We start from the raw sequence: 15,567 nt of genomic DNA on the forward strand, positions 1-15,567 counted from the left end.
ATGCTTGCTGAGATTTCGAAAAGTAGGCAACAGACTGACGAGTGGGTTTCGATAAACCAAAATGCTAGGGACTCGTACTCACCAAGAGACGGTCACAAGAAGCTGAACAAGTAAGGCTGTTAGACGTTACAGTTCAACGGACATAACAAGCAAATACGAAGCGCTGACCATTACCGGGGCAAACACTTGTAAGCATCTGCGAATCCAGAGGTGACCGTTCAGCCTAAAGCGAGAGGTGCACAGTTTGCTGCTGTGACTACACGTGGAGCAGCTTCTATCCTTCCAATGTGACTCAGCATCTCTTTTCTACGCTGGCTATTGTCCACTGTTTTCATCAAACAGAGGTGCCCCATGATGGACAAGTAGTACCCATGATGAACGGTAGGAGGATGAATTCTCTCAGTTATTAACGCGTTGATGTGACACATTGCGGCGCCACTCCACCTTTTGGACATTATTATTTAAACAGACATCAGTAGGAGTCGTACCTCTGACGGAAACATTCAATCAGGTACGTATTATAATTCAATTTGACCGTTTAAGATTCTTTTCAGGAGGGAGCATCACAGCAGATTTGAATTATATACAGGGTGAGTCACCTAACGTTACCGCTGGATATATTTCGTAAACCACATAAAATACTGACGAATCGATTCCACAGACCGACGTGAGGAGAGGGGCTAGTGTAATTGGTTAATACAAACCATAAAAAATGCACGAAGTATGTTTTTTAACACAAACCTACGTTTTTTTTAAATGGAACCCCGTTAGTTTTGTTAGCACATCTGAACATATAAACAAATGCGTAATCAGTGCCGTTTGTTGCATTGTAAAATGTTAATTACATCCGGAGATATTGTAATCTAAAGTTGACGCTTGAAACATTGTCCTCACTTCACTGCAGGGGCCCAAACAGCTGCAACATACATCGCGTTTTTACAGAATGATCTTCCAACGTTGCTCGAAAGTGTTCCGCTGGAAACGCGTCGACGTATGTGGTATCAGCATGATGCTGCACCTGCACATTCCGCAATTAACACTAGGCTGACCCTTGGCAGGATGTTCGACGGGCGTTTCATAGGACGTGGAGGACGCATAAATTGGCCGGCCCGTTCTCCTGATCTTACACCTCTGGACTTCTTTCTGTGGGGTACGTTAAAGGAGAATGTGTACTGTGATGTGCCTACAACCCCAAGGGATATGAAACAACGTATTGTGGCAGCCTGCGGCGACGTTACACCAGATGTACTGCGGCGTGTACGACATTCATTACGCCAGAGATTGTAGTTGTGTGCAGCAAATGATGGCCACCACATTGAACATCTATTGGCCTGACATGTCGGGACACACTCTATTCCACTCCGTAATTGAAAACGGAAACCACGTGTGTACTTCTACCTCACCCCTCATGGTAATGTACATGTGCGTCAGTGAAAAAGACCAATAAAAAGGTGTTAGCATGTGGACGTAATGTGCTGTTCCAGTCTCTTCTGTACCTAAGGATCATCACCGTTCCCTTTGGATCCCTACGTAATTCGGTGCTCTCCGATACACGAGATCGAACAGCGGAGGAGTGGTACTCAAGCGTCAACTTTAGGTTACAATATCTCCGGATGTAATTAACATTTTACAATGCAACAAACGGCAATGATTACGTATTTGTTTATATGTTCAGATGTGCCAACAAAACTAACGAGGTTCCATTTAAAAAAACGTAGGTTTGTGTTAAAAAACATACTTCCGTGCATTTTTTATGGTTTGGAGTAACCAATTACACAAGCCCCTCTCCTCACGTTCGGTCTGTGGAATCGATTCGTCAGTATTTGATGTGGTTTACGAAATATATCCAGCGGTAACGTTAGGTGACTCACCCTGTATATGCAGACTGAGACGATGAATGGAAGGCCGGCATTCGAACCCGGTCTCCTGCTCAGCAGCCAGATACCCTGATCACTGTGCCACCCTGGCTGGTGAGTAGACCCACGTTCAAATCTTGCTCTTAGTACAAGCTTTCATCCGTAGGCTCAGTCTGCATACATACATCATAGATGTCTCAGACTTGAGAAGATCTCTGGAACCATATAGTTTCACTTGATTCAGTGACTTGGTTAAGTTAACTTCCTGCAAGCTCGGATGTAGAGAGAGACTTGCGTAACCTAAGTTTCATAAAAGTTTGGTGGCTTTTCAAAAGTTGACATCTGGGATATTATCGGTGCTCTTGCCTTTAACTATCGATTACCGATTCTCTTCGAACTCCAATTATACCAGTATTCCCAACGAAACTCAGTCATACAAAAATTAACCTCCTCCTCTGGAAATCAAGTGCAAACTCCATCTACCATCGCCATACAGACACTCACTTTAGAAATCTTGATGGTTGAATAAATTACTTCTCGCTTTCAACGGTGTGTCTCATTAGAACGTCGTCTTTACAATAATGTCGATGTTGATCAATGTCCATGCATTTATTGTATTTGCATCACGCCGACAGGATCTTGTAACGCGCCGTGGCCTTCACCTGGTGGACAATAGCGTTCAACTCTCTGATTGGCGGCTGCGCCAAAGACACTGCCGTCGACGTGTTCGCTCTCCTACAACATGAAACAGACACAAAGTAAACCCTTTATACACTGCTCCAATTTTACAAGCACACAAGTAACATTAACAATAATCTTTCTAAATTGTACCACACGCCCGCGGAATACATACATGATACGGTTACCAGCAAACTGGAACATGGTGGAGCTGTCTTGGTATTTAGTTACACCACAACTTCTTAGTGTTAGCCTCAAATCATTTCCTCTGACCTCCTGCACATCACTTTTAACTGAAATACTTGTATGGGAATGTGAAGCATTACTTGAAGAATAACATTTCTTTTTAATGTATAAATTACTTTAAAATAATTTTCTTTTACTAACCCTCCATCTCTCGTGCAGATGACACTCGTCATCCACATGACTTTCGCGCTCAATTATGTCTGACAGGGCAGAATTGAGATCGCGCCATTTTCAGTGCCTTTCTGTTAACTCTCCAGCAGTTAGCTCCAATCATTGTTGGCTTTCAGTTACGAAAGATACATTGTTTATGAAACATTATTACAGTCTGGAGGACACCAGTCATCCGCGCGAGCTCTGCTGCCACAATCTGAAACAAAGTAAGTCTGTATTACTTTATTGCTTTCCTAGATTCAACTGATCTTTCATTTGCGTAAATTTGTACTTATTGAAACTGATTGCAGTTACCTTCCGTGTTACCTAGTATTCTCTTTATTTTTAGATTGTGGGAGAAATGTCAAAAGCAAAATAACCACGGACATAGTAGAGATCCTAATGTATGGTTGGAATGGTCCAATGAGCTGAGTGGTGAAGATGCTCACAGTGATAGCGCTGACTTAGAGACTGAGGACTGTCTTCATGAAAGTGGTCATGATTCAGGAACAGAACAAGAAGTGCCAGAGAATGATGAATATGAGTCACAGGAAGAGGTAACTCAAGAGGATGTATTCCTTTTAGGGAAAGATAGAATAACTAAATGGAGGAAAAATAAAAATTCTACCATTGATAGAAGCAGATCTTGTAATATTATTACGCATTTGTCTGGACCAAAAAATCAAGCTCGTATAAAAAAGACAGAAATAGAAATTCTGAATTTGTTCTTGGATGAAAACATAATAAGCATTATCGCAACATGCACTAATATATCCATCAGTGAATCTCATGGTTAACTTCTCTAGGGAAAGGGACGCGATAGAGATCAGAGCTTTCATTGGTTCGTTATATCTGTATGAGATGTTCTAGGTAGAGTATATCGAAATTGTGGGATAACTCAAAGGGAAACGGACTTGAATCATGTTATTTATGCACAAGTGAAAACCGATTCAGGTTTCTGTTGAGATGTCATAGGTCTGATATTATCCGGGATAGAGGTGTTCGCAGAGAAACTGACAAGTTGGTTCCTATCAGAGAGGTACTTGAACTAATCACGAACAATTCCCCAAAATATTTTTCATCTAGTGAATATCTTACTGTTGACGAACAGCTTTTGACATTTAAAGGAAACTCCCCATTCCATTGAGGCAATATATCCATAGGAAACCAGCAAAGTATGGGTTAAAATTGTTTGCTTTGGTTGATATAAAAACAGCTTACACTTTGAATTTACAACCGCACGTCGGTAAGCAACCAGAGGGACCATGTAATGCCAGTAATTCAGCTGAAAATATTGTTCTTCGAATGGTCGAACTGTTTCAAACGTTAGAATATATTATACTGTGTACGAATATTAAATGTATTATATTTTGATTTAATAAAAAATTATGAAATCAGTCATAAAGACCGTTCAGAGAATACAAATAGACCGCTTGCTTTATGGATGACACCTGTCATCCGTGCGAGTGACCATGTCACCAATTTTCGCGCGAGTAATGGAGGGTTTAAAAAAGTATCTTAAGTTATCTAAGAAAAATGTAATAAAACGTCTATTAACTAATTCAGATCAACGATATCATAGAAATCAATTTGTGGTTAAAACAAATTGGAGAAACTGTACTTTCATATCTTTAAAACACGGTGGGATGCTACTAACACGGACACAAAGTCTACAACCAATGCACACGTAGCAAATCTGTGAGAGATCTCCGGTGGAAATTGCCGCTGATAATACTGGGCTGTGCTACGGGAACTGATTGTTAGAGTGTGGCTTTAAGTGACTGTTAGAATTTAAACCAGTTGTCTGTACTCGAGTGACACTGTAGATAGGACAAAACGTTCGTGCGCACACAGATATTAGTTTACTGTGAAGTGAAAACATTAAATAATGAGCTGTTGTAGCAGCAAAAAGAACTAACTTAGTTTGAATATGTGGTTTGTGAAGCCACGGACACGAGTGAATGCGACCTCTGGATCTGTGTGCAGCAACAGATCCCACGCCTACATATCGTGGTCACATTAATTAACTGCGAACTCATTTTACGTCAGTATACGATTTGACAGTAATATTTATGTTGGCAGCTTAGTGCTTTAGAATCATTGCCATACAGTTGATACTGCTGTTTCATCTCTCCATAATCAAACGTGGACGTCGAAGGCAACACTCAAGGTAGCTAGACATATAAGGAAGGCCAGTCCGGCAGTGTCCGCGAACAATTTACCCACAGTACCCTTCGCGCTGTGACCTCACTGAGTGTTGAGCATTGAGTACGGCAGCAGTGTGTTGAATAGAAATACGAGTAATTGTGCAGCTGCAAACTGTAAAAATTATGGAACTAAGACTAGTGGTATAGTGTGTCATCGTTTTCCCAAGAACTCCCTACAAAGGAAATGGATATCTCGGTGAAAGCGAGCTGACGAAATTAGTGTTATTAATGCCCGTATCTGCTCCATTCATTTTCTTCCTGAGAATTACGAGCGGGATTTGATGAACGAACTCCTGGGGTTGCCGCAAAAGAAGAAACTTAAAACAAATGCAGTTCCATCTCAACATTTACCCAAGTGGCACAGAGATTTACGTACTGCTGAAAACAGCACTGAACCTGACAATGAGGTAAGCAAGCTGCTGTATTATACTGATCAATTAGATTAAGATACTAATTCATTTAATTTTTATCTTCTCAAATGAGTTATCATTTTAGTACTAATTATTAATCATAAGCGAAACAATTAACAGGCTTTTCTGTTCCTGTAGGATGCTCGTGAGCGAGCTCTACATTATCAGAAGAGAGATGTGCGCAAGAGAGCAATTAATACCTTGCAGTCTGTGTCCCCCAAGGAAAAGGAAACTGGACCAAGACACAAATACAGTGCCCATTTGTGAACTCTCTGATTTGAAAGCGAAGGGCGAAGTAATAAAAAGACTGAAATCAGAAATAGAAGTTCTTATAAGAAAAATGTCGTGCTTGAAAGTATCCTTAAAAAGTGTGAAGCATCCCTGAAGAAAGCCAATACTGTTAGACGCGCCTTATTAAAGAAGACAAAATTAAGTACTACAGTGAAAGAAAGTGTCGTAAAGAAAAATACACTATTATTTTAACACAACAGTATGCCATCTTAGGCAATGTATAACACTTAAAACACTTGGTAAAGGCACTTTGAAGCCGAAATCATGATTACGTAAGTGTAAATGTAACACTATAAATAAACAACAGTCTAATGGTGGTACTGACTTTAAAGAAATATGCTATGACTGTGTCTCCACATTATGAAAAAGTTATTAAGTGTGTAAATTCCCATAAAGCAAGAAAATTAACTGCTCACCATTTGTTATAAAGTCAAATGAAGGAACTCTTAACAAAAAAGAAAAAAGGAAGATTTGTTTTCTTGTCAGTAATTCAATATGTACCAACTTATAAGATCAGACTACATGTACATCTATGTAAATTATTGTTTTCACTTTCCACATACATAAAAGAAGTTGCCATTAGATTTGTGCATACCAGATATTTGAAAGTAAGCGTAACTACTTATAGTACAATTAATAATCAGACATCGAAATCAAAAACCTTTTTTCTCAAATGGACTAAATTTAATAAACATTTCCTAAGGTTTTGTCAAATCATTGAAGGCAAGCCTTCAAGGGGGCGTTGAAGTATTACTTGAAAAATCTCAACTCTTTTTATGTATAAATTGTTTCAAAGTAATTTTATTGTGCGAAAATGGTTGAAATGGCTCTAAGCACTATGGGACTTAGCGTCGAGGCCATCAGTCCCCTAGACTTAGAACTACTTAAACCTAACTAACCTAAGGACATGACACACATCCATGCCCGAGGCGGGATTCGAACCTGTGACAGTAGCAGCAGTGTGGTTCCGGACTGAAGCGCCTAGAACCGCTCGACCACAGCGGTCGGCTGTATTGTGCGAATGTGCGCTCCCTTGTTAAAGAAATATTTCAAGTTGTCTATGAAAAATGAAATAAATCGTGTATGAAATGTAAATTCAGATCTGCTACATAGCATAAACCAGCCTGTGACTGAAATGAAACTCCTCTGTGTAAACTGAATTTTCCCCACTTCTCTTGTCACCATATAACTGAAATGAAATGATCGTATGGCATTGCTGACCGGGAGGCCCCATGAGGGTAAGTTCGGCCGCCGTATTGCAAGTCCTTTTTAGTTGACGCCACTTCGGCGACTTGCGAGTCAATGATGATGAAGAACACACAACACCCAGTCATCACGAGGCAGAGAAAATCCCTGACCCCGCCGGGAATCGAACCCAGGACCCTGTGCGCGGGAAGTGAGAACGCCACCGCAAGACCACGAGCTGCGGACTCCATTGACCCGAGCAGACATATTTTGTGTAAGTGTCTCTGTAGTATATATAGATTTGATTTTTAATTAAATATGTTATAATGGGTTATATTCTTTTTATAATTTATAGCTAATAGTTATCGATGCAATTATTTAATTGTACATGAATTGTGGTTTTTTTGTTACTTGATTCAGAAAAACTACCGGAAACCGCGAGCTCAGCATATCATGGCGTAGAGACGCAATGTACCGAGAGCAATTCACCTTCAGTCATTGATTTCAGTCTGCTATAAGCAAAGCGCGTCCCTGAGATTATCTGTGGATCATTTAACAGTGACTCGCGATTATTCTGAGGAGGTGGAAATTATCTATGACCTGGCCATTGTCTCCGAACTCTGTATCTGCTGCTCTCGCTTCTGTCAGATAGGTCTAAGAAAAGTGAGGGTGGTGTTAAATTACTACGGGTCGTAAATGGTAAAAGCTTCTGGATTCAGTTTTGTTATGAAGTCATTGCATTCATTTTAGTTGCGTATGAAATGCAGTTTGAAGAATGCGCGCCACCATCAATAATGACCGTTGTTGCATTGCTCAATGAGAAGGAAATTAAATTCGTTTAACAAGTTGATTTTTTACACATTTTGCTACTTTATTCAAATACCAGAGCAAAACGCTTCGAATGTGATGATTAGGCATGCGGTTACATGCCCTGCCCATTGTAATTGGTGTCTTTCTGGTTGCGTGTGCTTCTTCAAGGATGCTGACACTTGTGTGTCTCTCTTGTCATGTTATACGCAAATCTCGATCAGGCATCTCTGGTGATACTGTTCTATTTTTTGAGGTGCTGTCTGTATCATGCCAAGTACTCAGATCCATAAAGCAGGCTGGGAGTTAAAATTGCACTGTACACCAGGATCTTTGCTGAAGCATTGAGATCGTGGTTGTCAAGTTCAAAAATGGTTCAAATGGCTCTGAGCACTATGGGACTCAACATCTTAGGTCATAAGTCCCCTAGAACTTAGAACTACTTAAACCTAACTAACCTAAGGACATCACACACACCCATGCCCGAGGCAGGATTCGAACCTGCGACCGGAGCAGTCCCGCGGTTCCGGACTGCAGCGCCAGAACCGCTAGACCACCGCGGCCGGCCGGTCAAGTACTCGAGATGTTAGTATGGCATAGGATGCTCCAGCAGGACTGATTCTTGTTTTGTCAATTGACGGTGGAGGAGGGAGAAAGGAAAGCAAAGGGAAGAAACTGTTGGTGTCAGCTGCATCAGTACTTTATGCGGAATCCGCGGCGACGAGTGAAAATGTGCGCCAGAGAGGGATCCGAAACTGGGATCTCCTGCTTACGAGGCAGTTGTTTAACCACTACACCATCCCAACCTGGGGTAAACGTGGGTAGGCCGTGCGGCGTGCTCGGATAGTCTGATAACCACTGTGTCCAGGTGGTGCAGTGGTTAACCCAACTGCCTGGTAAGCAAGAGATCTTGGGTTCGATCCTGGCCTGCATACATTTTCACTCATCGCCGCTGATTGTGCATAAATTATCGATGCAGCTCACATCAATAGCTCCTTTCCTTTCTCTCCCCCCCTCTCCCCCCCATCTTCAATTTACATAATACGTATCACAGCTGCAGATTCCGTGTGATGTCTGTTCTTTCGGAAATGTCCGAAGAACAGTCCGCCCCCGGTAGCTGAGTGGTCAGCGCGACAGGATGTCAATCGTAAGAGCCCGTTTTCGATACCCAGCTGCGTCGGAGATTTTCTCCGCTCAGGGACTGGGTGTTGTGTTGTCCTGATCATCGTCATTTCATCCCCATCGACGCGCAAGTCGCCAAAGTGGCATCAAATCGAAAGACTTGCACCCGGCGAACGGTCTACCCGACGAGAGGCCCTAGTCACATGAACAGGCACAACGCATTCGTATAACTATTAATTCTGTACTGAATCTCTGAATCTAGGTTTACATTTCACCGGAGGATGCTGTCAAGGTGCGAAAAGGTGTTAACTACTTGAAGAGTCACACTATCGACGGTGACACTGATATTTTTTGTCCTTCCTAGGTGATGTTTGGTGAAGAATCGGTGTTTTGCTGGTATTCAGTTTGAGAGTAATCTCTGCTGCCGAGAAGGCAATCAGAATTAACACTAGATATTTTTCGGACTGAGCTACAGCTGCATTATTATCAGGTATTAACTGATGGCCAGGTGAGGTAATGTGGGAGAAGACCTCCCAAATACTGGGCACTCACTACCCCCTATTATTGTTGTTGTAATTTGTCCTTCAGTCTTGTTTGCTGCAGGTCTCCACACTGGTCTATCCTAAGCAAGCCTCTTCATCTCTGTCTAGCTCCTGCTGCATTTACTCAAGCGTTCTTATCCTCCTACAAATTTCACCCCTCACAGTGGCTTCCATTGCCAAATTTAAGATTTTTTGTTGCCTCAGTGTGTGTCCTATCAATCGACCCCTCTTTTGATCAAATTGTGCCAAAGAAACTGGTATAGGCACGCCTGTTCAAATACAGAGATATGCAAACAGGCAGAATACGGCGCTACGGTCGGCAACGCCTATATCAGATAACAAGTGTCTGGCGCAGTTGTTAGATCGGTTACTGCTACTAAAATGGCAGGTTATCAAAATTTAAGTGAGTGTGAACGTGATGTTATAGCCGGCGCATAAGCGATGGGGGACAGCCTCTCCGAGGTAGCGACGAAGTGGCGATTTTCCCGTACGACCATTTCCCGAGTGTACCGCGAATATCAGGAATCCGTTAAAAAATCAAATCACCGACATCACTGCGGCCCGAAAAAGATCCTGCAAGAACGGGACCAACGACGACTGAAGAGAATCGCTTAATGTGACAGTTGTGCAACCCTTCCACAAATTGCTAGAGATTTCAATGCTGGGCTATCAACAAGTGTCACCGTGCATATCATTCAACGAAACATCATCGATATGGGCTTTCGGAGCCGAAGGCTCACTCGTGTAGCCTCAATGACTGCAATACACAAAGCTTTACACCCCGCCTGGGCCCATTAACACTGACACTGGACTATTGCTGACTGGAAACATGTTGTCTGGTCGGACGAGTCTCATTTCAAATTGTATCGAGCAGGTGGACGTATAGGAGCGTGGAGACAACCTCATGAATCCATGGACCCTGCATGTCAGCAGGGAACTGTTCAAGCTGGTGCAGTCTCTGTGGATAATGGTGAAGGGCGTGTGCAGTTGGAGTGATATGGGACCCCTAATACGACGACTCTGGCAGGTAACACGTATGTAAGCATCCCGTCTGATCACCTGCATCCATTCATGTCCATTGTGCATTCCGACGGACGTGGACAATTCCGGCAGGACAATGCGACACCTCACACGTCCGGAATTGCTCCAGGGACACTCCTCTGTGTTACTTCCGCTGGCTACCAAACTCCCCAGACATGAATGTTATTGAACATATCTGGGATTCCTTGCAAAGTGCTGTTCATAAGAGATCTCCACCCCCTCGTACTCTTACAGATCTATGGACAGCCCTGTGGGATTCATGGTGTCAGTTCCCCTCCAGCACTACTTCAGCCATTAGCCGAGTCCGTGCCACGTCGTGTTGCTGCACGTCTGAGTGCTCACTGGGACCCTACACGATATTAAGCAGGTGTATCAGTATCTTTGGCTCTTCAGTGCATACATATCTTTTTCTCGATTCCACCTACAAGTAAACCTACCCAACGGGTACACTTCGATTTTGATCAGCTTTGAATATGTTGTAATATAGAGCAAAAGAAGAGACACATATTTCTTTATAGGTGCCAATACTGTCAAGGAGGGATCCACCAGCTTGAAAAAAATTGAGTTTAATATTTGTCAATGAATACCGTTGAAACGGTAACATATATAAAGATTTTCAATGGCTTTTAAGGTATGTCACTACAGTACACCCAATTTGTCAGAAAAGGTCACTTTTTTCAAAATACCCTCCTCATCACTAACTTGTTCTTCATTTTGACGTTCGACTAATAGCAAAACGTATAGCATCGTTAGTATCAAATTCAATCATATATGATGAAGTGGTATTCTGAAGACTCATTTGTCAGAAATAAGCTAGACATATCTCCATATTGCTGAACGCGCGCCCGAAATGTGTTTGTTTCAGTGTGTACTGTCTTGTTGGCTTGTTTAATAAGTCCCCCCTAGGTAAATAAGTTCTGAATGTGTATTTTTTTGTACTTTGTTTTATATATTTCTATTTTTATTTTATGAAATATAAAATATCTTTAGTTGTATTTGTGTTTTCTTTTACATTTAGTGTATTTCGCTCTTTTGAAGTTTAAGATATAATTATGTTAAATTTGAAATTGTTTGTATGTTGTTGTAACACTGTTGTGAATTTGTACAATAATGAGGAAGCACACATTGTTTGGGTCAAAACAATGCTGCATTCTATTTCTGACTGCTATCATGAAACTTCAACTTTCCAATGTGCTTGGAGGGCAAAATCAAAGTACATTCAGCATTTTTTTTTTCCAATCCGAACAATCTGTTTCAATGGTATTCATCCGGAAATATTAACCGCAAGGTTTTTGAAGGCGATGTTTCATCCCTTGAACGGCCGTATGGGCACGTTTGAAAAGTATGTATGTATCTTTCCTTTGCTCCACTGCAACATATTCGAAACCGATCAAAATATAAGTCCATCCCTTGGGTAGGTTTACTTCTTAGTATCTCCTAGTTATTTATCGGATTTACTCATCTTATCTTCAAAAGCTTCTGTAGCCTTCCTGACTGAATTGTTCATAGTCCACGTTTTACTTTCGTACAAGGCCCCTACAGATAATTAGTTTCAGTATGTCTATCTCTTAAATCTGTTTGATGTTAACAAATTTCTTTTTACAGAAATACATTTCTTACTATTGCCAGCACGCATTTTATATGCACTCTCTTGCATCCTGCATTAACCTGAAAAAAAAAGAAGGGTTGCATTTACCCGTGTGACATCGCTAACCTCTCTCATGCGTGTCTTACCACGAAATACTTTTCGTGGAAAGTCGATTTCTACATTTCAACGCAGAATTTCACGTGCCCCATTCGTTAGAATGGTCTCAAATTACTCTAGTGCGATATTCGTTTTATCGATATGTATTACAGCACTACTCAGTCGCTGCTGGACTATGATTATTGTTCGTTTATACAGGGTGCAGTTAAATTCCCTATACAGACTTTGAGTACAGGTTCCTTACACCAAAACAAAAAACAAATATCTAGTAAATATGAGCCGTAAATGCATACCTTAAGACTTTTGACCATTTGTTCATATTCCATACTGTAAAACATGCTCTTTGCTTCCATATTTTGGGAGGAGATAATATGTAACAAACCAAGAAAAAAATGCCCACTAAACATCGACTCTAAAATGCGTACTGTAAGATCTATGATCTCTTGCTCATGGCCGCGCCTGGTAGCCGCGCGGTTTAAGGATCCTTGTCACGGTTCATGCCGCTCACCCCGTTGGAGGCTCGAGTCCTCCCACAGGCATGGGTGTGTGTGTGTGTGTGTGTGTGTGTGTGTTGTCCATAGCATAAGTTAATTTAAGTTAGATTAAGTGGTGTGTAGGCTTAGGGACAGAAGACCTCTGCAGTTTGCTCCCTAAGACCTTACCACAGATTGCCAATTTTTTCTTGCTCATGTTCGCTATTGTGAAACACATCTCTTCTATTGAACAAGTGCTGATAGCACTTAAAGTATGAAATTTAGACCTCAAGTTTACAGGACTTTTTTTCTTGTTTTGGTCCATACTACCTGCTTCCAAAACAAGAGCTTACAATAGAAGAGATATTTCATACTATCGAAGATGAACAGGTACACATAGCTCTAATGACATTTGTTTCTTGTTTTAGCGTAAGAAACCAGTCCCCAAGGCCTCTAAAGGGGATTTAGTTACGCCCTGCATATTTCTAATACTCTCTCGATACCATCTAGTTCGAAACGAAATCTATGTCGTCGCTTTCGGCCTCAACTTTTCTCCGAAAACGTAGTGTCCTAAACAGCTTCGGAGGCATTACCAAGAGTGGCTCTCGACTAGCCTACCGAAAGTAGTCGAAATCGGAGAGTCGCAGCGTGTGTGTTCTCTTTGTTGGCCTCATTGTAGCACCAGATTGCCTCTGTTAAAACTACAATTAGTATTATGGGCAGAAGTGAAATCTGCTTTAAAGCGTGAGACTTAATACGATCGTCAAACTTGAGCGTAGGATCTTCAGAAGCCGCTGCGATTTGGAGTCCTGTCTATGGACGACAAGGAGTGATGAGGTTACGTAAGCAAACTATTTGCTTCACAAGTCGTTGATTATCGCGGCTACCTGGCAGCTGTAGCTTATGCAGTCTGCGACCCTGAAACTTGCCAATGGTGTTAGCATTCAGCCTCCAGCGCGACAGCGCGAGATAGATTACGTGCCAAAGACCTTGGCTGTAGGAGTCTTCATTTCGACTCTTCAAGAGGCGTCACATCTCGAAAATCACTTGGTCGTCATTCTTGCAATGGCAGCCACGCAGTGGTTTCTTCATCCGAGGAAAGAGGAAGAAGTCACTGGCTGTCATGTCAGGACAATACGAGGCAACTTTATAGTCCAAAGAATCGGCCTGTGTAACTGCTTCCTGTGCCCTGTGGCGTTACTAAGAGACCGCACCTGCTCGTATTAGTCACATTTAACCTACAAATTTATGGTATATGCAGGACGTCGCCAGAAATGAAAGTGGCAGGATAAGCGTTTAAAAAAATTAGTATTTAAGGTGCGAGTCGGATGAGGCACGAGCGATTTATGTTGAAGTACTTTGGAGGCAGTGATTAGTGTACCGGAAACAGTACAGAATGGTAAACCGAGGGTCGTGGGGTGGGGTCCCTCCGCGGAAAGTATTTTTTATTTTTTATATTTTCAACTTTAAAGTTTCTTATAGAGCAAAAAAAAAAACACAAATAATGCACAATATAATGTGTGTATTAATATTTTCATAAAAGGCATGGAAGGACAGGCAAAAGAAAATTTGGGATTGCAAATAACGAGGTCTGTTCAAAAAATTCCGGAACATTCGTAATTTCGCGCCAATAGTGTGTTGGAGCGAAATGCGGTTGGCGCACACGTCTGTGTTTAAAGTGTATCTGCCGGAAGGTTGGAGCAACGCGTCTACATTAAACTTTAGGTGAAATTGGTCCGCACCTCGTGGTCTTGCGGTAGCGTTCTCGCTTCCCGCGCACGGGGTGCCGGGTTCGATTCCCGGGTCAGGGATTTTCTCTCTCTCGTTATACTGGATGTTGTGTGTTCATCATCATTTCATCATCTTTGACTTGCAAGTCGCCGAAGTGGCGTCAACTAAAAAGGACTTGCAATACGGCGGCTTAACTTCCCCGCAAGGAGCCTCCCGGCCAACAATGCCATACGATCATTTCATTTTTTTTACGTGAAACTAAGAAAAACATTTACAAGCACACATCAAACGATGCAGGTAGCCTGCGGTGACAAGTGTTTAAGCCATACTCGATATTGCGAATGGTTCACACTGTTTACAAATGGCCGGACGGAATTTAAAGGTAACCCCCGTTCAGGATGCCCTTTAGATGTCTACCGACGACGCTCATGTCAGGAACGGACACGAAATGGCGCGTGCCAATCGAAAACTGACTGTCTGAGAGAGTGCAGAAGGATGTAACATTTCAGTTGGAGTCCGCAGCTCGTGGTCGTGCGGTAGCGTTCTCGCTTCCCGCGCCCGGGTTCGATTCCCGGAGGGGTCAGGGAATGTTGTGTGATGTCCTTAGGTTAGTTAGGTTTAAGTAGTTCTAAGTTCTAGGGGGACTGATGACCATAGCTGTTAAGTTCCATAGTGCTCAGAGCCATTTGAACCATTTGATTTCAGTTGGATCATGTCATGAAATCCTGACACAGTATCTTAGAATGCATCGTATTTCCGCCAAGACCGCCCCCCGGCTCATGAGTCAAGACTAGAAAGACCCTGGCCTCGCCATCTGTGAAGAGCTTTTTGATCGCGCAAGGGGGAACGAGATATTCCTCCAGAGAATCATAACTTGCGATGAGACGAGGGTCTACGGTTATGCTGTTGAGACCAAGGTTCAATCTTCTCTGTGAGCCGGGGAATGTTCTCCAAGACTAAAAATAGCTCGTCAGGTCAGGTCAAATGTCAAAGCCATGCTGATTGTTTTGTATGACTCTGAAGCATTAGTTCATCACGAATTCGTGCCGCAGGGACAAACTGTTAAACGCTGGTACTATTGAGACGTACTGCGACATCTGCGAGAAAAAATGAGAAGGAAACG

The 15,567-nt window shown here is 42.2% G+C and overlaps 1 protein-coding gene across 1 annotated transcript in view; it reads right to left on the reverse strand.

The window, feature by feature from the left end:
• Positions 1 to 2,479: 2,479 nt before the first annotated feature.
• The window catches only part of LOC126176621 (15-hydroxyprostaglandin dehydrogenase [NAD(+)]-like), a 193,159-nt gene continuing 180,071 nt past the window's right edge, over positions 2,480 to 15,567 (reverse strand). Inside the window, exon 7 of the mRNA XM_049923781.1 lies at positions 2,480 to 2,591. Coding sequence (XP_049779738.1) covers positions 2,480 to 2,591 — 112 coding nt within the window. The remainder of the gene's footprint in view (positions 2,592 to 15,567) is intronic.

This window comes from Schistocerca cancellata, chromosome 3 (genome assembly GCF_023864275.1).
Source record: "Schistocerca cancellata isolate TAMUIC-IGC-003103 chromosome 3, iqSchCanc2.1, whole genome shotgun sequence".
NCBI lineage: Eukaryota > Metazoa > Arthropoda > Insecta > Orthoptera > Acrididae > Schistocerca > Schistocerca cancellata.